General features: G+C 41.6%; 1 protein-coding gene across 1 annotated transcript; it reads left to right on the top strand.

Moving 5' to 3' along the window:
* The first annotated feature begins 1,440 nt into the window (after nt 1–1,440).
* mfsd2a.S (major facilitator superfamily domain containing 2A S homeolog) lies at nt 1,441–24,712 on the top strand. Its single transcript, XM_018241786.2, has 14 exons — nt 1,441–2,170; nt 5,067–5,198; nt 6,383–6,507; nt 9,161–9,287; nt 9,391–9,469; nt 10,050–10,222; nt 10,875–10,965; nt 11,054–11,175; nt 11,519–11,602; nt 12,382–12,465; nt 13,273–13,385; nt 19,549–19,692; nt 19,942–20,118; nt 24,171–24,712. The coding sequence occupies exons 1-14, from the start codon at nt 2,096–2,098 to the stop codon at nt 24,223–24,225; spliced, it is 1,581 nt and encodes a 526-aa protein (XP_018097275.1). The 5' UTR covers nt 1,441–2,095; the 3' UTR covers nt 24,226–24,712.
* Nucleotides 24,713–26,519: the final 1,807 nt, after the last annotated feature.

Below are 26,519 nucleotides of genomic sequence, written 5' to 3'. Positions count from 1 at the left end.
TTTCAGCCCCCACCTAAGTTATGAATAAAGGACTTCATTGTGATCAATCCCATTATCTTGCTGATTAGGAAATTTTTCATGGGCAGCTGGGAAGTACAGCTCTCTACACAGACAATCTGTATCTGGTTGCCCAGCAAAACCTTTATGTGCCCTTTTAAGCCTAGTTGTACAGATTGTACATATTCTCATGTCTCATGATTAAGTATAGCATCTTTTGCACTGAAAGAGAACACAGATGGAAGACATGTTCCAAAAAACATCTCTTTATTTCCCTGTATAATTGTTTGAATTGAATTGGCACGTGGTACCTTCCTATAACGCCTATCCTTTTATGGCTAAACGGCATTTTTATGACTGGAAAACACTACAGTTTTTAAACGTATGGATCCTACTTGTGTATGAAGAAATATTTACGGTTATATCATAGCCCCTCCTCTACTAGTCCCATCCCTTACATCATTGCCTTGCCCCTTCTGTGTGCCATTGCCACCAGTAAAAGGTGGGAATGCTACCCACCAATATGATCTTTGCTAGGGCACTTAATGAGGCATCTGGTGCAAGGGAGTATTATGTGAAAGCACATAATTTTGCACTTATTCTGACACATGCACAGAGTTTTTTAGATGGAATTAATTTTTTTCCTAACACAGCCAAGAAGAAATTAAAGGGAACATATCTCTTCTTGTCCCCCAAAATAACCATATTAAAACCATATTAACCATATTAATTACCATATTAAAACCAAAAATGCCTAAATACAACAACTTTGATTCAATCAACGTTTTTGGCACCACCTATTAGCTCCTTCCCACTGCATTATTACTAGGGATGCACCTGATCCACTATTTTGGGATTTGGGCAAATCCCAAATCTTTTATGAAAGATTGAGCACTAGAAAAGACGAATTTCCAGTGTACTTACTGGAAATTAATCTTTTAACATTACCAGGCGTGGCTTTTTGCTGCCCTTGCTAACTTGTTGGAAAATGCCACCTGAAGCAAGATTCTCACCTTGCCTCTTGGCAGAAACACCACCCTTTCACACTGGCAATTTCTCAGTCCGGACCTGGCTGCAACTAGGGTTAGGCAGAAGAGGCACAGTGCCTTGGGTGCAAAGTTTGGGGCGCCAGACAAGTACCTCACATGCAGACTTCCCCTAGTCCAGCAAGTGTTACCTAAGAGAAAAGTGGGTGCTGTCTCTAAAGTCAAAGTGCCGCGCTCGGCTGCGCACGCGCGTCCCCGGTTGCGCGTGGTTACGCAGGCACGTACTTCGTTGCGCACTGGGGCTGATAGAGAGATGTGAGGTATATATATACGTCACGTCACGTCACATGTTACAACTCGTCGCTTTATAGGCAGGACATAGTGTAGGGAGAAATCTGAATGGGCAGTAGTGAGTGACATGATGTTGAGTGTTGCCTGGTGATATATTTATAGCTAATGGCTGCTTACATATTGTGTGTAATTGTGTGCCTTAATGTGCGCTTGTCTCTCCCACAAGGGAACTGTCAAAATCTCATTACCAGTTGACAGATCCCTCCCCCACCCTACAACTGATTCAATAGTGAAGTGAAAAGGAGGGAAGGCTTCGCATTCTATTCTTTGTGTGGCTCGTACTGCTTCGCCTGGTTTGACAGACCCGAGTATGTGTATATACAGTAGAGATAACCCACACAGGGCATACAATCATTCTGACAGATGGAGGGGGAGGGGTGATCGTAGCGAGAATGTTGAAGAGGCGTGGCAAATGTGTAAGGGCCGACCGCACCCCTTCTGTTACGCAGCTGTCATTGTAAGCGCTGGTGTGGTGGGCGTGGCGGTCATCGGATGCACCGGTCTCACGCATCTCATTCATATGCCAGACTAAGGAGGCGAGCGCTGGGTGTGCCATTGGAAGGGGGAACCTAAAGGAACGCTCTATTCACGGCGGGTACCGAAAAGGTGCGCGGTGTTTTCTGAACTCCTAGTGCGCTACAGTAGACAGGGTCCGGGTAACACGAGATACTCTTTAAAGAAGCCGGTGTGCGGCTGGTTCAGCTGCTCCACGTAACTCTCACTACCTCTGAATACCTAGTGCCTTACCCAGCGTCCACATCATGGAAAAAGAAAGTGAAAACGCCTCCTGTGCCGGCTTATTGGACCAGACCAAAGAACCTGGCAGCCCTACTCAGGTGAGTGAAGCCCGTGTGCGCTCCTATATGTATATCAGCTGCCTCGCTGTACTCATGTGATGATGCATTCTACACCGCACAAAAGCCACTCTGTACTCTCACAGCTACGTCCTGTATTAGTATGACTCTGTATTAGTATCACTCTGATTTGGCTCCTCCAGAGCTTGCTGAACTACACCTCTTATGCTGTCTGGCTGTCCTTAAATGGAGCTTGTGGGGATCTCACCTGACTTTATTTCAGGAGAATATTTAAAACACTTTTTTTTAAAGAAATGACTTCCCCACTTCTCTGCCATTGGATAAGTTTTCTTTTCCATGACTGTGTGTGTGTATGTGTCACTATACTTCTTATGTACATATACTACTGTCCCAACCTTGGCTCAAGGGTTGGGTCATGGTGATGCAGTACAGACCACAGTCTATCATTTTACTATTGTTTTATCCTCAGTTTTCCTGCTAATCTGACTGCCATCTTCTTGTAACACTGTTTAAAATCCATATATCACTTATCTATAGTTATAGCAAGATTTTGATGTCTTGATGTAATTAGAGCAGCCGTCTGTCACGTATACTACCAGCCTACCTACACTGATCCCTGGTTTTTACATATAGTTCCCACTGAACTGAAGCAGGCTTTGATTTTGTGCTTCATTTATTGGCTCTTATCCATGTCAGCTAAGGTTTCAAGTGCAAATATTTCCAAGGCCTACTGAGCTGCCAACGGGACAAAATGTTACTCTGTACCAGGAACCAGAGTAACTGGCGTCATTTTCTGCGCTGTATTGGAATCAAAGCTATCCACCCATTTAGAGCTGCTATGTATTAAAATTGCTTCCTCGTATGTAAACTACATGTGACCTTCATAGATGAAACAAAACCTAACACAGTCACTGAACACAAATACACAACTTGCTTTAATACATTTACCTGGTTGTGGGTATGTGTATATCTGTCTACTATATGTACACTTATACATGTAATACCCTAAATGTATTTCCATTTTTACATGTATTCACATTTCTTATTCATACTTGCAAAGACTTGCTTTTCATAAGCAGATTTTACTCCTACTTGAATACACCCATTATGTGTGTTCTTTAAATGTATAGATGTGTATCCACCACGTCCATGGGCACAGTGCTGTGTTTTTCAATTTGCATTATATACAAGCATACATAAATCTGTATAGCAATACAAAAAGGGAACCCATTGCACTTATTTACTTGCGTGCATGCATACACACATTCTTTCCACGCTACTGCTGGAAATGTAGTTAGTTATTTATACCACCTGCTTAGTCTTAAAAAATCATGACCCATGCTGCTCTGCCAACCTTTATGGCACACCAGGAGAGAAAGGTATTAACATTCCTGTTGATCAAGGACTGTTTTAGCAGCATTGATACATTGAATACATAAGTTTTGCCTTTGTAGCAGCAGCAGCATAAACCTTTAATAGGGACTCTACAAATCTCTGCATCTAAGTAGTGTCACATTTATACTAGACAATTTCATTTCTTTTATCACTAATAGCTACATTATGTGAAGCCCATTCTGCCTGTTTTCTGTCTATGTACATATCGCCACGGTCCAGTTGGTAACTGTTTCATAAACACATCTAAAACTGTGCATCATCCTGGACCTACATCAGGCACCCCCATTCTGCCACCCCTCGAGACACTGCTAGGTCTCACTGCCATCTCTATTGCTGTGTCCAGGTTTGGAGAACTTCTGTGTTACTGTGACTGTATACTTTTTGGCAGCTATTGTTCTCCATGTTTCAGCTTTTCATGGTGCCAAATGGCTTTCCAAATACACAATGGGCGTATGCTGGATATTATTCCTAGCTCAACATACTTGCCATTGGAAAGCATTTCACCTCTACTGGGGATCTCTTGTGACATTCCCTGCAAAGAAAAACCTACTACAGGCAGGCCCGGACTGGCAATCTGTGGGTTGTGGCAAATTCCAGATGGGGTGCTATAAGGTGCCAAAGAAAGTCATTATTTAGTGGGCTGGTGGGGGGCTGTTTGGGCCTCTGTGTGGCATGTTGGGGCCTCTGGGTACCTGAAATGCCAGGGCCTATTTTGATTCTCAGTCCAGACCTGACTACTACTATCTGTTATCCAGAATGCTCGGCACCTGGGGTTTTCTGGATCTTTCCGTAATTTGTATTTTCATACCTTAAAAGACCAGTAACATAAAAAATAATTTTTTAAAAATTTGTTTCTACATAACGAAAAAACCCACAAAGACACATTTAACTTTAAATTCGCAGAGTCTTTATTAAGAAATAACTGAAATACTGATTCTCCGCTTGCACGCCTCTTCAGAAACGGCAACAGGGCTGCTATCCGTCATGCGGCGCTCATTTTCTCCTCCCTGCCTTCTATAGGAGATAGCCAGGGAGGAGAAATAGAGCGCCGCACAATGGATCGTCGCCCTGTCCCCGTTTCTGAAGAGGAGCTCAAGCAGAGAATCGGTAAGTTATTTCTTAATAAAGACTTTGTGTCTTAGTGTTTTTTTTCCCGTTAACTACAAACTGATTTTTTTTTTTAAAAAATTGTTACTGGTCCTTTATATTAGAAAATCATGTAAACATTAATAAACCCAAAAGGCTGGTTTTGCTTCCATTGAGGGTTAATTATATCTTAGTTGGGATAAAGTACATGGAAATCATTTAAAAAATAAATTGGATAAAATGAAGTCTATGGGAGACGGCCTTTCCATAATTTGGGGCTTTCTGGATAATGGGTTTCCATACCTGTATAGTGACAGGACACTGCTTTACACCTACAATACATTTCCTAACAATTTCCTGGATTTTTACATCATTGGCTCACGAAGAACAGTCTTGCGAAACCTACCTAACGAAACCATTTTTTTTCATCTTCCAGAGCCGAAAAAACAAAAAACACAAGCTCTCTGTCTGCAGTAAAATATGTTTTGCCATTGGAGGAGCTCCTTATCAGATCACTGGGTGTGCGCTGGGATTCTTCCTACAGATTTTTCTACTGGATATAGCACAGGTATATACTTCATATTATGTATCCTCCTGACCTTTACTTCAACACCTCTGCTACTACGGGTCTTATGCCATTGCCCCTCTTTAATGAAAAATCTAACCTTAGTGATATACCTATTCATAATCATGGGGTCTGCAGCAATATCTGACACAGGGGCCTCTCCCACCAACGGACAGTAATAATAAACAGTATCTACTAGTCAACTAGTATCACTTTCTGATCTGTGTGAAAGCAGCCTCTTATTGGTTGGATGATTAGGATTTCTGAAATTTTGCAAAAAGTGCTGTGAGTTAGCTGAATGCGGAACCAAATCCTGGAATCAGTACATCTCTTGTGGTCCATACCTTTACTAGCACAGTCCATATCTCCTTCTACTCTAAAGGTGGCCATACAAATAGATATCCTTTCGTTTAGCTATATCGCCAAACAAGCGGATCTCTCCCCGATATGCCCACATTGAGGTGGGCAATATCGGGCTGATCATAATGTATTTATGAATATGGCGGTCAGATTGTGGGACCGCATCAATGAACAGATGCGGTTGCGATCCGATTGGATTTTTAACTCTGGCCAAATCTCGGAAAGATATCTATTGGGGAAGCCCGTCGGAGGGCCCTATACACGGGCCAATAAGCTGCCAACTCAGTGTGTCGGCAGCTTTTATTGGCTCGTGAATTGCCAGCTTTAATTGTTGTCAGGCAAAATGTCACCTCCTATCTGTGTTAAAATATCTACAAATAAGGTAGCTCCCCTGAATCTTTCAGGAAGTATTCGGCTGAATCCCAAACCGAATCCGAACCCTTTTGCATACGCAAATTAGGGAATGGAAGGTGGAAAAAAAATTGTTGATCCACTTAATCATGTGACCTTAAGTCAATTGGTTTTGAAGGTTCAGATTTGGATTGGCCAGGCCCTTTGATTCAGGTGAATCCTACTAAAAGTGGCTCTGATGCGGCCAAATCTCATACTGAATCCAGCACACACCTATTAGAAAGATAGTGCATAAAAGTGTGTGTTCAAGGATGTTGGGTTGAAATGCATCTTCATCCCATTCCTTGTCCTCATTTGGCAGTTTCTGAATGCTAGCCTATAACACAAGAGTTCCCTTTCTCTTACTGTTTATTAATAATTCCATCTATCATTCATTTAATATAATGGAAATACTCACATGCAGTTTCCCTTTCTAGGTACCTCCTTTCTATGCTTCCATCATTCTTTTCACGGGCAGGGTTTGGGATGCCATCACTGATCCACTGGTTGGATATTTTGTCAGTAAAAGTTCCTGGACAAGATTGGGACGACTGCTGCCATGGTAAGTGTTGGATAAGTATTATAAAATAAGTGCCATTTTAGTTATTTTGAATGGGTGAACATGATGGGCAAACATTCTTTCCCCAAAACCAAATAAATATAAAATTCTGGGCATAATCCTATAAATTCTAATGTATTTACCTGGTAGGTCAAAGATTATTTAAGGGCATAATCATTCACTATTTTTATAGGTTACCTACACAATGCAAAGTGTACATAGACAAAACCTACACCCAATATCCCTTATTAGTATAGCAGATATTGTGCAATGACTTTGCTGTACACTATACAGTGTTTTGTACTTGTTTATATATAATTATTCAGTGTGTAAGAATTTTTTTGCACATTAGTGTCTCTATTGGCATCATGCAAGAGACCAATTTAGGTGTGTACAGGTATGGGACCTGTTATCCAGAATGCTTGGGACCTAGGGTTTTCTGAATAGTCTACTAGAAAATCATGTAAACATTAAATAAACCCTATAGGCTGGTTTTGCTTCCAATATGTATTAATTATATTTGTTAGGATGTACACGGTACTGTTTTATTATAGAGAAAAAGGAAATCAAATTTAAACATTTGGATTATTTGGATAAAATAGAATCTATTGGAAACAGCCTTTCCCTAAATTGGAGCCTTCTGGATAACTAGTTTCCGGATAACGGATCCCATACATATAGGATAAAATGACTGTGAGCATATTCCCAATGCTGACAAGCTATCTCCAGGTTTAGATTAACACAAAAAAAAATTATACTTCTAATATAGGTCCTTGCCCTAAATTAGTTCATATGGGTTTAAGGGGTATGAAGAATTAACATTCTAACAGCAATGACAATGGCAAGCTATGGTTAACATGGAGTTAATGATAACTGACGTGTCACTTCTGGTTTGGGATGATTTAGACATAGCCATCGCCTGATCTCATACACTGATGTGGAAACAGGAAGGAGTTAATGTGTGAGAGGAGCTTGCATTTCTGAGGAAAACACACCACCTTTTTTTAGCCAATCAAAGGGCTGCCTATACAGAGCAGTGTCTCAGCTTAGCCAGTTAGGCGGGAGGGTGTGTCTACCATTCATCCACATTTGAAATTAAGGTTACTAGAGGGCACAGCAGTGAGCGGGAGGTGACTCTCTGCGTCTGTGCTGACATAGCAATGCATATCTTTATACACAATATTTCAGTTAGAATATAAGTGTCCCAAAATAAACAAATATGCACATAACGTATGTATTTAAACAATTAGCAAAAGGAGCTTTCTTTTAAATTCAAACATAGGTAACAGCCTAGGTAAAAAATAATCATTGAAAAAAGATTTTGAAAAATCAAGAACACTTGATTCTGCTAGTTAACATTTACATAAGCCCTTTACATTTTAAGGTGCTGGTTCCAACTCTTAATATTATTTAGTTGCGACCGGGTTACATTTTGTGTAACATTATAGACTAATTTGTATGCTTCGACGTTGTAACATGGCCATCACTACAAAGACGCTTGATTTATGTCCCAGTCAGCAACAACCTAAAGCTAGCAGGCATAGCCCTGTCTCTCCTGCTTTAAAAACGAGATTGTAATAATGTGAGCAGTGTGGAATTTTTGTGGATAATTATAATTGCTAAATTTAGAATAGACTGTAGATAATAAGATGGAGAGTATGTTTGCCAGACTCTTGCAAATATTTGCAGATATAGAAAAGTGAGATATTCCCTACAGAGCTTAAACCTAGTTAGAGGAAAGGTGGGTAGCCTCACTGGACAGCGCTGATTTCTTTTCCAAAATATCATTGAGTGAATTCATATCCTCAGTACTGTAGATTTTAATTGTATGGTATTATGAACATTTTAATGGACTGTAAATAAGTACATCCTGTATTCTGAAAAACAAGGTGTTTCCCTAGTTAAAAACCCTTCTTTGTGACTTAGCAATTCAAGCCTGAGCCTTTGTGAGGCTATAATTAGTTTACTACAGAAAAATAAGTGTCATTCTAGTATTCCTTTTGAAAAAAAAAATATAAGTGCTGCTGATATATGTATGTAGATTTTATGCTGGAAAGTTTTGCCTTAAATGAGAACGATAGGTATAATCATTGGTAGGGGTGCCAAATCATAGACACACTCCAGTGATTATAATTGCTTACCCGAGTCCTTGGGCCGGTGCTCCTGTTTGCTGAAACTGGAATAATCTTCTTCCACATCTTCAATCTCTGATGTTGCTCTGGACAAGTTGTGCATGTTTAATAGAGTGAAAAACGGCTTTTCACTCTACTGTGCATGCTCAGCCCGACCATAGAGAAGAAAATGGCGGTGTGGTGCTGATTCACTGGGCGTGTCTGGCGCACCTGTTGATCCAAGCCGCTGTGGAAACCCTGAAGCTACTGCCAAGAACAGGGTGGTGGTAGCTCCATGTGTCCATTTTAGAGCACCAGTGGGTGTATTAACCCATTGAATTATTGCATCTTTTAATGGAATGCCAACCAAATAATTCTGGTTCCCAGCTCTTACTTGTGTTCCTTACTAAACAGGGGGCATTTTGCTATACCATGCTCATAGAGCAATTGACCACATTGCAGGCAGACACACCACCATCAACCTGACCATTTAAATGGAATTGCTATTGTTCCTTAATTATTTTTTCTATATCTCAATTTCACAGGGTTGTCATTTCTACTCCCTTCGCTGTGGTTTCGTATCTTCTCATTTGGTTTGTACCTGGCTTCTCGGGGGTTTCAATGGTTCTTTGGTACCTGGTTTTCTACTGCCTTTTCCAGACACTGGTTACGGTAAGTAACATGTGGGGGGATACAGTGGTGTGTTGCATCTTGCTTTATGAGTATTTGCCCTGGGATATAATTGCTTCTAATATGTGTTTTACCTGTGTTGTAGTGTTTCCACGTACCATACTCTGCTCTCACAATGTTCATCAGCAAAGAACAAAGTGACCGGGATTCTGCCACAGGATATCGTGAGTTTCATTCTCTCTTTTCCCTCATCCATCTTTAGCACAACAAAGTAAAATTCTGGGCATTTTGAAATGCTACATTATATTCTGTGTTGTTACCAGGTTTTCTTTTCTCTTGAATTACTCATTTGGTGAATCCATCTCAATGTCCTTTCAGCAATATTGAAAGAAACTTGCATTCTACCAGTGGCGGAACTACCGGGTGAGCAGGGGGTGCAATTGGGCCAGGGCCCGCACCCCCTCAGGGCCCCCGGCAGCTCGCGCACTGCCGATTTCCAGCCGCATCGGCCGATTTCGGGGCAGATAATCTGTTACGGAGGGGGGCGGGGCCCGGCTGCACGTCCCGCACCAGGGCCCGCCACCCTCCAGTAACGTTACTGCATTCTACTTATTGCAATTCTTTCCATCTCTTACTTTTTGTTCTATTCTACACTTTTAATACCTTTAGCTAAATGTTCTGCTGTTTGCTTTTCTCCTGCCATCTTACTGATGGTTTCACCTTACTTTTTTTGGTAATACTTTCCTCTGTCAACTACCATTTTGTTACATAGCATAAAAGTAAGATAATATCCATTTCTCTCAGGTATGACAGTGGAGGTCTTGGGTACTGTTCTGGGAACTGCCATACAAGGACAGATAGTGGGCAGAGAGGATACACCCTGTGTAGACCACATTTGGGAAACTCGCCTTTCTAACACTTCTTTGACTATGCAAGATCTCAACATTACTCATGAGGTGGAATCCCTTTCCGGCACAGTGAGTTTCTAAACGCCTTACTTCTCTCGTGTACATGTTTAAGCAATTTCATCTTTGTTTTAGCTTCTCTTGAAATGTATTCTCCTTTAAAAGTTTGGATGAGACACATGAGACAAGATTCTTTCAGTGCATGCAAATTTTTGCTTTTTACGGTCAACAGTGAAATGTAAAATTATAAAACTCCCAAATTTTACTCACACATGAGAACTATAAGAAGATTATTGAAATATGTGTTCTCATTATTATTGCATGGGTATTGTGTGCTATGTAAAGTGGCTGCAGGATTAGCTTGAAATGAGGTGGCAGTTTTTCCCCATTATTTTCAAGATAAGATTTTTTGAAGTAAAGTAAGATTCAGGGATTGTAAAAAATCATTTTACAAATCTGGCATCCTTTACTTCCATGTATGCTTATTTATAAATATGGCCCTTGCTCTGGTTTGATATTCCAAAATGGATGTCTTTTTTTTTTTTCTTTTTTTTTTTTTTTTGTCCTGTGCAGCAAATTCCTGGGTTGATGATAAGATTAGTAAATTTCTGGGAGATTGCTTTTTCCTGTTCCCTGTTTTTCAGTTTACCTGTCTTTCTTTAATTATAGATTATTGATATGCCTTCTTTAACATGGTTCCATTAAACCATTTTTGTATTCACAGAGGGATGCCTACATGATTGCTGCAGGAGTCATCTGTGCAGTTTATGTGCTGTGTGCTATTATTTTGACTCTAGGAGTTCGTGAAAAAAGAGGTGTGCATTTATACTACCTTTCTACTTAATTTTTGTGTTACTGTCTTCTTGCTCTTCTTCCAATACATTATTTTTCTTTACCCTACAGATGCCTATGAGCTGCTGTCAGACCAGCCGTTCTCCTTCTGGCAGGGTCTGAAGCTTGTTATGTGTCACAAACCCTATATTAAGTTAATTACTGGCTTCCTCTTCACATCTTTGGCTTTTATGGTGAGGTCAATTACTTTTATTGGTTATCACACAGGGACAGACCTTATTATAAAGTGTATTTGTACAATAGCACACACATTAGTACATGTATGGGATTATTGAGAATCCAGGTATAGAAAATATAAATTGGTATAAGGACTTTTGTTCGGATTATGGTTATTGTGGCCTGATGATTTGGGATACAGAAAGAAGTCTTTCAGGGCTTCCCATTTTATAAAATTTGTGGGAAAGCTGTTGTACTGTTATCTGATGCATTTGTGGATGCTTTTGCTACTGAACTGTAGATGCAAGCATTCCTAGTGATAATTACAGTGGTAACACTTCCTAATCATTTTTGTTTCAGCTGTTAGAAGGAAATTTTGCTCTGTTCTTGACTTATACTATGGGATTTCGAAGAGATTTTCAGAATATCCTGTTGGTTGTAATGGTAAGTCAATGTGATATCTTACACACATAAGACATGAAGCACACTGGCATGTTCTTAGTCTTTACGTAACAAGAGCAAAGTAATACTTCCCAAGGCATACTTGGACACACCTACAGACACCTTTGAGATACTGTTATGAAAGTAATGTATTTTGGCACACTAAAGCTGGCCATAGACGTGCAGATTTTATTCTCTGTGCGACGAATGCTCATATGATTCAGTCTAACGATCTACCATTAACCATTCAGATTAAAATAAGTAGGAAAAAGAAATCTGATACTATTCTCGCCATTAACTGACAGACAGCAATCGTACAAAAATCATGCCATCCAGGCAATACATGCAGAGATCTTATCAGTAGCCAACATAGATCTTTGTGTCCATGGCCAGCTTAACACACAGTGATTTTACTTTAACAATATTTTTACTTCATTCCCTCCTTCTGTATTCTTTATTTTGTAACAGATCAGTATACATATACACATTCCCACCTTTTAAAAGTTCAAGAGTAATTGTTTGACCTAAGCAAACATTCTGCAACTTTTAATAACAATTTAACATTGTTTTACCATTTAACTGATTGTTAAGTATAGCAGATCCTGAATACAACATTATAAACCAAAAAGTAAGGCTTCCTGTGCCGAATAAGTTTTAACAAACTCTGACTTAAGGTGACCATACACGGGCCACCTTTAGGCTTCGTTTGTTTAGACCTTGTTCCTGCTCCACCAAATCACTTTTCTCTCTTGCCTTATGATCTCATATGTCTCATTTTGCAGCTCTCTGCAACTCTGACGGTTCCTTTCTGGCAATGGTTCCTCACCCGTTTTGGAAAAAAAACTGCAGTCTATTTTGGGATTTCAGTAAGTAGATGTTATATAAACCTGCTACTTACAGTGGGCAGAGAGCAGAGCCGTGTTCTCAGCACAGAGGAATGAAGGCAGGAACTTGGCACAGCATAAAACTGACCTAAGTAGTGTTAAACTGCCCTCTAGTGAACAACTCCATATATTGCCATTTCCCATAATCTGCTTCTGTTTCTCCTCAGAAGGAATTCTAGGAAGGAAGCCCAATATTTCTGCCAAAATTCCATTTACATGGAATACATTTAGGGTTGCCACCCAGCCGGTAAAACACCTGCCAGGGCCGGGGCCAGCATTACAAATTTACTGGCAATGTAGCTGCCGGTAATTGTAATACCATTTACAAAGGCCCTTGCCCGCCTGTGAAAACAAAAAAAGGCCTGCCCCTTTCCTCTTTAGTATGCAAAGCTAAAGGAAATTTGGGGTAATCAAATTCAACACTGGATCAAAAGATCTGTGGATTACATTTTTGATTTGTAATAGTACATAGCCTCTTTTTAAAAATCCTAATTAACCCCCCATCCAATTTTTTATATGTCTTTCTCTTCACTTCTATCTAACTTCAGTTTCAGATTAAAGACAGAGTTTAAAAGCATAAGAAGTGCTTCTTACTTTAATACATGTCTAACATGTTGGAGTAAAGAGCAGGCAGTGTCTTTTTATTAAACACACCTAGAAGCAGCTTTGGCATAGTGTACCATTAAGCGGTCACATATCAACCAGGCCTTGAGGTAAAGAAATGATAGCTATTAACAAAATGCAAGATACTGATTCTCTCTGTCTTACAATATGAAATCTCTTTTGTAGTCTGTTATCCCCTTCCTGATCTTGGTGGTGCTGATGAAGAGTAATCTAATTGTTGCCTATATCGTAGCCGTGGCTGCTGGACTCAGTGTTGCTGCAGCTTTCTTACTGCCATGGTGAGCAAGTGTTTTGGAGTTATTTATTTTTCTGTTCAGAATCCTTTTTTATTTGTTTGTGCTATATCCCAATGTTTTATTTGCCTTACCAATGGTCATCTTGCTTCTGCCATTGTCCTTTCATCCAGTCATTATGTCAATTTCACCAGTTTTGATATGTGATTCTACTTTTCCTTACTTAGTATTCTACTTTCTCTGTCGTCTTAGGGGGATACAGGGAACCATGGGGTTAAGCTCCATCCTCCAGGAGGCAGGACACTTGAATAATTAAATAAGGGGCGTGCCCATCAGGCTTTACCCCATACACTGTACATTCCTCTTCAGTTTTTTAAGTGTCCTGCTCCCAGGAGGATGGACCGTCGCATGTCTCTACGTTCAGTCTTGAGCTGATACCCGGGGTGAGGCCTGAAAAGCAGGGTTACCTGTTTTCATAGAGGCAGCCCCCTACGAGGAGCTACACACCGGGGTCAACAATAGCATTAGCTAAGACCACCTAGACGTTGCCTGCCTGAATGTCTCAGAGCAGAGGGTCTGGCCGGTGTGGGGGGGTAAGTGGCACAATGTCTGCACTGTAGCAGGTCTGTCTGCCTAAGAGTTCTTAGGAACTACCCCTCTCCCCCCCCCCCCCTCTCTTGACCCTAGTCCTCCCTCCTATAGCTCTCCCTGCCTGGCTATCATTGGGCTTGAATTGGCTCCTACCTGGTCCGCGTTTTTTTGTTCCCTGCAAAATGGGGCAGCTCCTAGGATGTGCGCTGTAGCAGGCGCATTGAGGCAGGCTGCTGGAAGGGGAGAGGCTGCTGCAGGCTGCGACGCTGCTGGCAGCCATCTCCGTGTTGCGCAGGAAGTGGAACGCATTGCGTTCCATCTCCAGTCTGTTCGGGCGGCCATCTTGGTTTGGCGCGAACCGGAGCGCATGTGCGCATGCGCGCGCACGCAATGGAACGCATATGCGTTCCAGCGGCCATTTTGAGTCGCGAAAAGCATAGCAGCAGCAGCAGCAGCAGCACAGAGCAGCAGAGAGAGAGAGACAGAAGCGACTCAGCTTAAAGTCTCATAGGTGTTATCAGGCAGTACCCAATACACTCTACCTTTCCTTATGGCAGAAGGTAAGTCAGTGGGGACTGTTCACGAGGGCTGGACGGAAGGGGTCCTTAACAGCACAGGTGACTTACCTAGCTTGTTCTGTATGCCAACAAAAAATTCCAGGGGGACAGGGGGAGCCGCTGTGCAGGTCCTGCAACAAGGGGCAGGGGGAAACCACTGCTTCAGGGGGGCTTCCAGCAGAAGCAACTGGGGTAACAGTTATGTCCCAGGAAGACTTAGGAGCGGCAGCAGAGCCTCCTGCGCCCCTATGGGCAGTACAGCTCTCACAGTCATTGGCAGCGCTACAAGGTTTACCTGCTATTGCGGAGAATCTAGGCAAAACACTAGTGAGGCTAAACCACAGGACTAGTGGCAAACGTAGACGAATGGAGGATGCTAGTGTGGATGTTAGGAATCCTAATGCGTCTGACGACTCATCTCCTGAGCTGCTTTCATCTCAGTCAGAGGGGGAAATTGAGTCTCCTGGGTCTGTCTCTGCTGATGAGGAAGAGATTCAGGATGAAGGAAAGGATCGTGACAGTCTACATGACATAGACGGCATAATCAAAGGGGTTCTTGAGGTGCTTAATATTTCTCAGAAGCCTAAACACACTGCAGAAGTGTCAAACTTATTCAAGAGACAACACAAGTCTTCTGTTTGTTTTCCGGAGAATGACCAACTCCAAAGTTTGATTCAGAACGAGTGGGACTCACCTGAACACAAATTTCAGACGAATAAAAAGTTTAATAAACTATATCCATTTCCTAAAGAACTAGTGAATGTTTGGTCTAACCCACCAGTAGTTGATGCTCCTGTGTCTAGACTTTCAAAGTCCACCACACTGCCAGTCACAGATGCAGCAGCTTTTAAAGATTCCTCAGACAGACGGCTGGAGGGGTTTTTACGTGCAATTTACTCATCTGCAGGTTCGTCGCTGCGTCCATGTCTGGCGTCAGCATGGGTGTCCAGAGCTGTTCAGGCATGGTCAGAAGCTCTGGTTAAAGACATTCAGAGTGGTACCTCGCGACAGGAGCTGTTAGAATCGGCACAGGCTATTGCTGAGGCATCTAGCTATCTTTGTGATGCCACTCTGGACACTTCACAAGTCACGGCCCGGACGTCGGCCTTGTCCGTTGCAGCACGCAGAACTTTATGGCTCAAGAATTGGTCGGCGGATGTCAGCTCCAAGAAGTCGCTGACTTCACTTCCCTTTAAGGGGCAAAGACTGTTCGGGGAGGAGTTAGAGAAAATTATCTCCCAAGCGACGGGGGGTAAGAGTACCTTCCTACCGCAGGCCAGAAGTAGAGCAACCACCTCAAATAGAAGGGGAAAATTTTTTCGTGGCCAAAGTGGCAGATTTAATAGACGAAGCAACTCCCCACAGCGATCTCACTTTCGGTCAAAGACGGGAGACAAAAGTCGGTCCACATGGAAGACCAACAGGCCACACATCAAACCCACAGGAGAGAAGCCCGCCTCAGCCTGACGGGGCACTCCCTCCGGAATCGTTGGAAAAATAGGGGGCAAGTTACTTCGATTCCGGGAGGAATGGATACATCATTCTTCGGATGTATGGGTAAAAGAAATTGTGACAGAAGGATATCACCTAGATTTCAAAACCATGCCCCCCAAAAGATTTTTCATGTCCAGGGTTCCTCACAGTCCGCAGAAGGCACTAGCTTTCCTAGAATGTATAGAAAGACTAGAGCGGTCCGGAGTAATCAGTCCAGTACCACCTACGGAGAGATTCTCAGGTTTCTACTCAAACCTTTTTACAGTGCCAAAGAGGGATGGATCGGTCAGACCAGTGCTCGATCTCAAGGGTCTCAACAAATTCATCCGATCGGTAAAGTTCAAGATGGAAACATTGAGATCAGTCATTCGGGGGATGGAACAGGGGCAACTGTTGATGTCCCTGGATATAAAGGATGCATACCTTCATGTCCCGATATGGCCGCCCCATCATCGTTATTTACGTTTTGCCTTCAAGAACAAGCACTTCCAATTTGTGGCACTTCCGTTCGGTCTGTCGTCCGCCCCCAGAGTCTTTACAAAGTTGATGGCAGCAACAGCGGCCACCTTAAGGCTACAGGGGATTTCAGTGACACCTTATCTGGACGATCTCCTTCTAAAAGCCAGTTCAGTGATGAGGGCCAAAGAGGACCTGAACAAGGCGGTGCGATTACTCCAGAGCTTCGGATGGACTGTCAACTGGTCCAAGTCCAACACGGAGCCCAGTCACAGAATGATGTTTCTAGGCCTGGAGTTCGACACGATAGAGCAAACTGTGAGCTTACCCACAGACAAGCAGACCAGAATCAGAGACCAAGTTCGCTTCTTAATCACCAGTCAAACCACGACGATACACAAAGCAATGCAAGTGTTGGGAACAATGGTCTCAGCCATAGAAGCAGTTCCATTTGCACAAATACACCTGCGACCTCTTCAAGCCAGTATCCTAGCAACATTAGCCAGGGGTCAATCATGGGCAATTCCGGAATGGGTGGTGATAACCACGGATGCCAGCCTCAAGGGATGGGGGGCGACATGGGACAAGCAGTCAGCACAAGGTCGATGGTCTCCAGAGGAAGCCAGACTACCAATAAACATTCTGGAACTGAGAGCAGTGAAGCTGGCCCTAATTCAATGGGAAGATCACCTCAGAGCATGCCCAATACGCATTCAAAGCGACAACGCGACAACAGTGGCGTACATAAATCGTCAGGGAGGAACAAGAAGTCGGGCCGCGCTGACGGAAGCCAGGCAGATTCTGCTATGGGCAGAAATCAATTCAGTAAAGTTGTCTGCAATACATATTCCGGGAGTGTCCAACACAAAAGCGGACTTTCTCAGTCGGAATCAGCTGGACCCCGGGGAATGGGAACTACATCCAGAGACATTCCAAGAGCTTGTAGATCAATGGGGGACTCCCAGCATAGATCTAATGGCATCAAGAGACAATCGAAAAGTAACAAGGTTTTTCGCCCGCTGCAGAGACCCATTAGCAGTGGGGGTGGATGCCATGACGCAGCACTGGCAGTTCAAACTCGCATATGTCTTTCCGCCGCTCCCCATGCTGCCAAGGGTTCTGAAGAAGATCAAGCAATCTCTAACAACAGTAATAACAGTGGCCCCATACTGGCCTCGGAGAACTTGGTTCACCGACCTGCAGGAGATGTCCGTAGCGCAACCACTTCGGCTAAAATGCAGGCCAGACCTGCTTCAGCAGGGTCCCATAGCTCACCACAACCCGGGTCTCTTCGCTTTGACGGGATGGCTATTGAGAGGTCCGTTTGGCAGAGACAAGGATTAGATGAGAAGGTCATAACCACTATGCTGAAGGCTCGAAAAGCTTCATCGGCCAAGTCATATCACAGGGTTTGGCAGTCCTACTCCAAGTGGTGCGAAGAATCACATTTTCCGTTTCTGGAACTGCAATTGCCTAGGATATTATCCTTTCTACAACAGGGGCTACAACTGGGTCTCAAGCTCAGTTCTCTTAAAGTCCAGGTGTCGGCCCTGTCAATTCTGTTTCAATCTCGGTTAGCGAATGAAGACTTGATCCGCACGTTTCTACAAGGAGTGGCTCATATCATGCCGCCTTTCAAGCCACCGGTTGCTAGCTGGGACCTCAATGTAGTGCTGGAGGCAATGCTGGATCCTCCATTTGAGCCAATGCATGCAATATCTGATACATGGATAACCTACAAGGTGGTGTTTCTAGTAGCAATATCATCGACTAGAAGAGTGTCTGAGATTAGCGCCCTGTCGTGTGTTCCTCCTTACTTAATTTTCCACAAGGATAAGGCCGTTCTCCGCACGATTCCTGAATTTCTACCCAAGGTAGTATCGGCGTTTCATGTAAACCAAGAAATTGTTCTTCCGTCTCTATGCCCAGACCCTAAGAATGATAAGGAACGTAGAATCCATAATCTGGATGTTGTTAGAGCACTAAGATGGTATGTGGAACGATCAAAACCTTTCCGAAAGTCTCAAGCTCTGTTCGTCATCCCATCCGGCCCCCGTCGGGGTCAGGCAGCTTCCAAGTTGACTATATCAAGGTGGATTAGAGAATCCATAAAACAAGCATATTCCGCAAAGGGAAGATCACCGCCTGAAGGACTCAGGGCTCACTCCACCAGAGCGGTGGGAGCCTCCTGGGCATGGCGAAACTCTGCTTCCTTGGAACAGATCTGTAGGGCGGCTACCTGGTCCTCCGCTCACACATTCTCTAAATTTTACAAAGTCGATACATTTTCTTCCGCCGAGGCTGCCCTCGGACGTAAGGTGTTGCAGTCAGTGATTTCCTAACTCTGCAACCACGTACTTTACTGTTAGCTCGTTCCCACCCTGCTGTTTGGGACTGCTTTGTTAAGTCCCCATGGTTCCCTGTGTCCCCCTAAGACGACAGAGAAAACAGGATTTTTTGATACTCACCGTTAAATCTGTTTCTCTGTAGTCATAAGGGGGACACAGGGCTTCCCGCCCTTGACGAGCTTTGACCGGTTTGGTCGAGTTTTTTGTTCAGTTTCACTGATTACTTTCTGCCTATTAGGAGAGTTTTTTTGAAGTTAACTACGATAGCAGCTTTTGGAACAAACTGAAGAGGAATGTACAGTGTATGGGGTAAAGCCTGATGGGCACGCCCCTTATTTAATTATTCAAGTGTCCTGCCTCCTGGAGGATGGAGCTTAACCCCATGGTTCCCTGTGTCCCCCTTATGACTACAGAGAAACAGATTTAACGGTGAGTATCAAAAAATCCTGTTTTTCCTTACTTAGTATATCTATACCAAGCCTGTCATTCTTTCCATCCCTTCTATACAAATGTAATATAATTAAATTTTTTGGTATTTCATCCTTCAAGTCACCTTTCAATACCATTTTAACATTCAATATTATTCTTCTGCCTTTCTTTTTTATAAAAACTGCCTTTTCACTTACCTCGCTTCTGCTCAGTGTGCCTACCAGATGTCCTGTTGTCTAAAACAGCCCTGTTTTTTTTGTGCTTGAATTAAATACTCTGGTTTGCACTTTCTGAAAACAATCTTAAATATTCTTTAAACCTCTCTTGCTGTAGGTCCATGCTTCCAGATGTTATTGATGATTTTATTCTCCAGAACCCAGATTCTCATGGACATGAACCCATCTTCTTCTCATTTTATGTCTTCTTCACCAAGTTTGCTTCAGGAGTATCTTTGGGGATCTCCACATTAAGTTTAGAGTAAGTATAATAAAAGTGGCAAGGGAGGAACAGAAAATATTAAACACAAGTGAATCAAATGAAAACATGGCTATAGAGAAACTGGAGTAGAAAAGAAAGGTGATGTTTATGAGAAGATGCTATATATACAGCACAGTGATGTTGACGAGAAGCAAGAAAATAGATAGGGAAGTACATAGAAAGTGGGCTATGTAAGAGGTATGAAGCTTTTTGTTGTATGGAAATATCATCCCTATTGTACTACTCTAGTTTTGCAGGCTATCAGACACGGGCCTGTTCCCAGCCAGAACAAGTGAACATGACCTTGAAAATGCTTGTCTGTGTAGCCCCAGTGATACTCATACTTCTTGGACTTTTACTCTTCATACTGTATCCCATCAATGAAGAGAAGCGGAAACAGAACAAAAAAGCCCTGCAGCTTCTTAGGTAATTATCCATCATATAATTTACAAAAAAAAACAATACTTGTACACCTTTGAAATATATATTCTTTCAGTGCCGATGTTTATATCAGCAGTAAATTATGTATAAGCAGATCCAGCAGAGGGGTTGCTGTTTATAACAATAACCCCTACTAATTTTCTGTGTTTGTAAATGTATACTCTGAGATTAACAGATTCAATGAGTCAGCAATTGGCTATTTATTATATTTAATACATGTTTGTATTTTATATAGATTAACAGACAAGTTCGTAAATGTTGCAGGTATAAGTGCCAATGATAAATGACCTTGCAATCGCCTGATCATGAGCTCAGTATTTCAGGATGTCAGTGGCCTGACATCCGTCTGGTGTAAACCTATTTGCACACTAGTTAATTCAGTAAATATTATGTAAAAATGCTTGTTAAAGTTGCCATAGTCTTGCCTTAACTTGATATTGGCACACAAGATCCATGATTAAAGCTATTCCTGTGCCAACATGAAAGATTTAGTATGTGAAAGCATGCACACTTATTTATGTGGTAGTGTTCCTGGAAATGCAGTCTTTCAAACAGTCTATTAAAAAAAGTTGCAGGGATTAACCCAAAGCATGGTATTTAACATTAGCTATTATAATATTATAGCTTTAATGTTGCTATTGTGGATGAAATGGGCTGTAGGAGCAAGATAAAAAATTCTGTACCATTTCTGAAATAAGTTAAGGCGCCATACACAGTGACGATAAAAGGAAGACCAAGTTGGATGCTTTTTGGTCCGTGTGTGGGGCCTGCTCAACCAATACTTTGCCAAATACCAGTTGGGCAGGTTTGATATATATTTGCCAAGCAACAGATCTTTAGGTGTATGGCCAGTTTTATTGGGTCTAATGACTGGTTGCAGGGGGTCAAGAAGAATTGGGTCTGGCAGCTGGGCATGGAGGGTGAAGGGGTTCTGGTCTGGTTACTGGTTGCAAGGGGAATCGGCAGGTGGAGCTGGCCTTGGGTGCAGTTAGTTAGGCCAAATACCCTGATGTGTGTTCCATTTTACTGGACTGTGTATAATAATATATAAAAATATAATGACTGAGTTGAAAGCTTATCTGCCCAGCTGCCTTGACAGATATCTGGCCAAAAATCAGCTATCTGTCAAGCAGGGTTTAAAAATGGTGTTACTGTGCTGATGCAGTCCACTTTCAAAAAGGCATGCATAGGCACCAACTATGATCCAATCTTTGGCAGCAGTTAGGAAAGATGACATTAGGACCTTACAAATCATTCTCCTAATCTTTCCCTTTTACTCAAACCAGTTCAGAAAACAGGATACATGCAACTCCTTAAAACCAGGTTAATGTTATTCATACTGAGGTGCAAACAACTGCTGATCCAGAAATAATTCAGTGGAAATCTACCTGATTATTATTCGTCCCAAATATAAATCAAACTACACAAAAAGAAAATTGCTCGTTGGGTGGATTCATTATAAGGGAGTGGTGTAACAGTTCTTGGCACTGCAAGTACAGTAAGTGCCAGTGGTTTCGGTAAGAAAGGCATGAATAGTTGTTTGTGCCTCAGATTTACCTGAAAGTTTGCTATGTAGGAAGACATTGAAGAAATGAAGGCTTTGAAGAAGCCTCAAGTATCCTGCTTCCTGATTTTATGGGCCTGTTTTGCAGAGATTATGTGTGTGATTTAAAGCTTTCTTAAAAACAGTTAATTTGGAAGACAATGGAATGCCTGTTTCTATGATTCATACAGTGATTTTTTTTCTGGTAAACTTCTGTGGATGGCAGTTGTGTTCCTAGCATCTATTATGGACAGATTGTTTGCTCTTATACTAACACATACAGACGGGTTTGTTGGTTACTTATAAAACTGACTCTAGTGTTTGAGTGAATAAAATAAGGATAGGTTATTGGCTTCACTGGGTCAGTGAATGACAAGCAATCTCCGTAATTCGCTGTATAAAATGCACGCTATTTAAATAAAGGATAATTATACACACACAGACACAGACACACACAGACACAGGTCTGGGAGCTGTTATCCAGAATGCTCAGCACCTGGGGTTTTCCAAATAACAGAACTTTTGTAATTTGAACCTTATGTCTATTAAAAATAATTGAAACATTAAATAAACCAAAAGAAACACTGCATTTCATTCCTTCTGTTGTGTATACATGGGCTTCTGTATCAGACTTCCTGCCTTCAGCTTAAACCTCCTTGCCTCTGGCGTGAGCATGCTTAGTTTGCTCCTCTTTCCCCCCTCCCTTCTCTGATGTAATCTGAGCCCAGAGATATAAGTGAGCAGGGAGAGACAGGCAGGATGATCTCACACCAAGCTAATACTGCAGCTGCTATCCTAAACAAACAGAGAGCTTCTATTGCAGCTAATCTATTGGAAATAAAAGGCCTCCGTAGCTTTCCTTCTTTGTAAGAGTTCTGACTCTTGGTGAGCTCAGAATGCATGGAGTTTGTGTCAAACAATATTTGTCTTCCACCTCAAGTGGTCTCCAACATCTCCCCACCATTAGTTCTCCTTTAAACGAATAGGGTTTGTGCTTAGGATACTCTTGACTATTTTAAATTAAGAAACATCTATTTTTTGTGGAACAACAGTGAAATTGAATGTACTTTATTTTCCAACTTCCTGTTTCTTTAGAAATGCAGTTAATAAAATTAGCAAGCGACTTATGACCCCCTGTATAAATAACCTCTGCAACAAACCATATCAATAAAGTGTCCTGTATACCCACTCCTGGGCTCCCACTATGTGTCAGCTAACCTCAGTAAGAGCAATGCTGCATATTTATTTGCCCTAGTATATAGGAGATCTAGCAGTGGGCATCAAAATGTCAACAACCTCTTTTCTTTCATAGCCCAAGTATTTGCTGCACACTCATGGGTCAAGCGATTGTAGCTCAATAACACTGGCCCCCTCATATTTCAGCAATAAGCTGCAGCTAGAAGGGAAGGGACTTGTTTACATTAAGCTTGTTTTTTTCTATTTAAAGTGGAATTACCTTGGAAATGAAAATGTAATATAAGCTTCAGTAAACTGAAATAAGAAACTTTTTAAATACAATCAATTAAAAATTCTGTACCGTTTCTGAAATAATCAAGTTTATCTTCACTGTTCCTCTCTCAGCATCTGTTTCTCTTAATTCTCTCTTCATGTAGGAGTTGGGTGTCAGATATTCAATGACAGTTAGATCCAATATATCTTATAGGGGGGGCTCCTTTTGCCTAGAAGATGTATTGGAGTTCACTTTATTAAAATCACCAGACATCATGTCTCGCTACATGCAGAATTTGTGCAAAAGGCAGTTATTTTGTTTGTACTGGAATCAGTTATTTGAATGAGCTCTAATACATCTGCTAGAAAAGGAAGCCCCCCTATAAGATATATTGGATTGAACTGGTAATGAATATCTGACACCCAACTGCTGCATGAAAAGTGAATGAAGAGAAACAGATGCTGAGAGTGATAGTGAAGATACCCTTGATTATTTCAGAAACAATGCAGAATGTTTAATTGATTGTATTTAGAAAGTTTCTTATTTCATTATCATGAAGCTTTTTTTTAAACTTTCATTTTCTCAATAGTTACCCTTTTATCAAACTCAGTGTACTGTATGTAGTTGTTTACTGTTCTTTGTGGATTCTGGGTAAGATACTGTTTATCCACTTGGACTAACTTTATAGAGTATGAATAGGATAAGAGTTTTAAGGGCTACAACTAAGATTGCTTCAAGGGAGCCAAAAGTATGTATTTGATCTAACTGGACTTTTGAATCATGTTTGTAAGTTATAAATTCTTTTTATCGCTTGTGATAGAAAATCTAAAATTATACCATATAGGCAAGGATTGAAACTTGCTATTGTATTGTACCTCTGTACAAGAATTTGCAATCATTTATTTGTAAGCCTGCCTGTTCTCTGCCTGCCCGCCATACCACTTTTTCTCCAGTTAGTGTCTTGTAACAATCATTAGGTTAAAGTTCATACGTCGGTGCATTTTTTTTTCTCTTCTTCTTACTTTTATTTTTTCTTGTCTCCAGGGAAAGCAATCGAGACTCGGATTCAGACTCTTTTGAACTGGCAAGCAATGTATGACCAAGGCTTAGCGCTCTCTGTTGGTAGTCACAAGCAGAAAATGCCAAGAAAGGATGCATTACGCCCTAGGCGAGTGGATACCAGCCATAACCTCCCTGTGCTGCTTCCTCAGGACTCTTCATGTTCCTCTTGGGATGTGTAGCATCCCTGGTGCTATAACTGCTAAGCACACACTGAGTGCTGCGATCCTACATAATGTTGCACTAACATAGGGAAAATGTATTAAATTAATTGTGAATTTTCCAAGTGGTGTTTGTATATAAAGACTTAAATCCCTTGATCTTGTGGGAAATGAAGAATAATAAGGTGCCTTTATTGAAAAGTTCACTGTACACATGAAACAAATTTTGTATATATTTGCAAGGTACGCTTGTGAGACCTTCCTACTTGTCAACAAACACTGGTATTTGATCACCTGTATGTGTATAGTAAGTGTATGCATTTGTATTTATATATGTATGTAAATTAAAACCAAGTCGGTCTTCAAGTCTGTCTTTAAGTATGGTTATTTGTTTGGATTCTAGAGCACAGAAAACATTACAATATCAAGAGTATTGGTTAAAGCTGGCCATAGAAGTCCAGATTTTATTCCTTGTGAGAAGAATGTTCGGATGGCGATTGTTTGTTTTAATGCAAAAATCTATTTTCGGGGGGGGTGGGGCTGACTAAAGTTGGACCTTCAAAGAGGGTTTAAACTGAAAAAGTTTGACACCCACCACACTAATGTAAGAACCACAAAGCCTGGCCAAGTAATATTGGCGCCCATAGCAGTACTACTTACTTACCTTGCTCCGCATGTACATCTGCCTCATATAAGCTTTTTTTTTATTTAGAGCCTACAACATCAGAGGGCACCATTGGTCATTTGCCATCTATTTTTGGTTTTGAAAAAAGACAGACTAAATGAATGTGGTTCTCATGTACAAATACGTGGTATAGAAAATCCACCTTGTTCTCCCATTCCTCAGGCAGTAGTATACTAGTGTAATTGCAATGCCAGGGGCATGAGTCCCTTTCCACAGCAAACAATGCATGGCCTCATCATTGCACATTCCCTAGCCCTAAGTTTCACCAATAATGCAGTCTTTGGATTGCATACATTTTCTTAAATGTGGCATTTATTATGCTAATATAATTGCCAAGTGACCATAACCATAATAAGACATACACTGACACAGTATGGTGATCCCTCAACCATTTACATCTGGTCATTTTAAATAAGTAGACACCTCTATATTTTGTGGCATTTCCCATGATATTAGGACTTCACAAGTGCCATGTGCAAAGACACAAATTGCCATGTTTTTTACCTACAAATTTTTTTTTCACCAAAATTCCAGAACAATTGCAGCTGTGAGGGGGAGATTGATATGATGCTATAGCTTCTTATGCATCAAAGTGCTAATTATTATTGTGCTTTGACTTGGATACAATCATGCAAAAAATGTGCAGTGTTAGCACGCGTGTCAAAATGATGTCTGCACATCCGTAGCAAGTATGCTGCAGGTTCCTGTTGGATGGAAATACCAACACCTTCAAGATGCCAGTAGTTCCAAGGTTCCCAACAATTAATAGGAACACTTGCATGCAGAACAGTAGACTGGTAGAAGCAGCTGTGCTGAGTGTAACTATACAGAAGTTGAAGTAGCCGCCTTTGACGCAATTATCTTTAATGAGTAGCACTAATTGGTGCAATGCTATACATTTTAGCACAACCGCAACTGCAGTTGTTGGTTGTGTTCTGTTTTAACCTGCTGTTTTAAGCAGTGTAGTATCGGTAAGTAGCTGGTACGGGTAAGCTATTCTGGTAGCTGGTGTGTGTATCTGATTCTGTCAGGGCTCAAACTGATACTGTACACAAAGAAGCAATAATAGTTCTCCAGCCAGCAAAACATTTGAAAACTGTTTTTATTCACACTGGACTTCTTAGCAATCTGGTCATTTCTGCAGTACAGTGTGTTACATTGTTTCTATAAGTCTGCTCAGTAAAACTTGCTTTTACCAGTGAATTTGTATAGGTTAGCAAAGTTTGGGTACTCTATAGGGTGGGGAATACCAATCTCTTACCTAGAACCCACATTCAGATGTAAAAATAGTTGAGGAGGGGAGGAGCTAAGATGGCGGCATGAACAGACGCACTAACCAGTAGCTCCCTAAACATTTATCCTGTACTCGATTCTGTACCACTCAATATACAGAAAAGCATCACTAAAAGATTGGCAGCCTCTTGGTGTCGAACATGGGGAAGTACGGAACCAAAGCAAATGGTGACTCGGCTGGACAAATACCATGCC

This window comes from Xenopus laevis, chromosome 2S (assembly GCF_017654675.1).
Source record: "Xenopus laevis strain J_2021 chromosome 2S, Xenopus_laevis_v10.1, whole genome shotgun sequence".
Classification (NCBI taxonomy): domain Eukaryota; kingdom Metazoa; phylum Chordata; class Amphibia; order Anura; family Pipidae; genus Xenopus; species Xenopus laevis.
The sequence above is the reverse complement of the archived record's forward strand: the minus strand, read 5'-3'. Positions and strand labels throughout refer to the sequence as shown.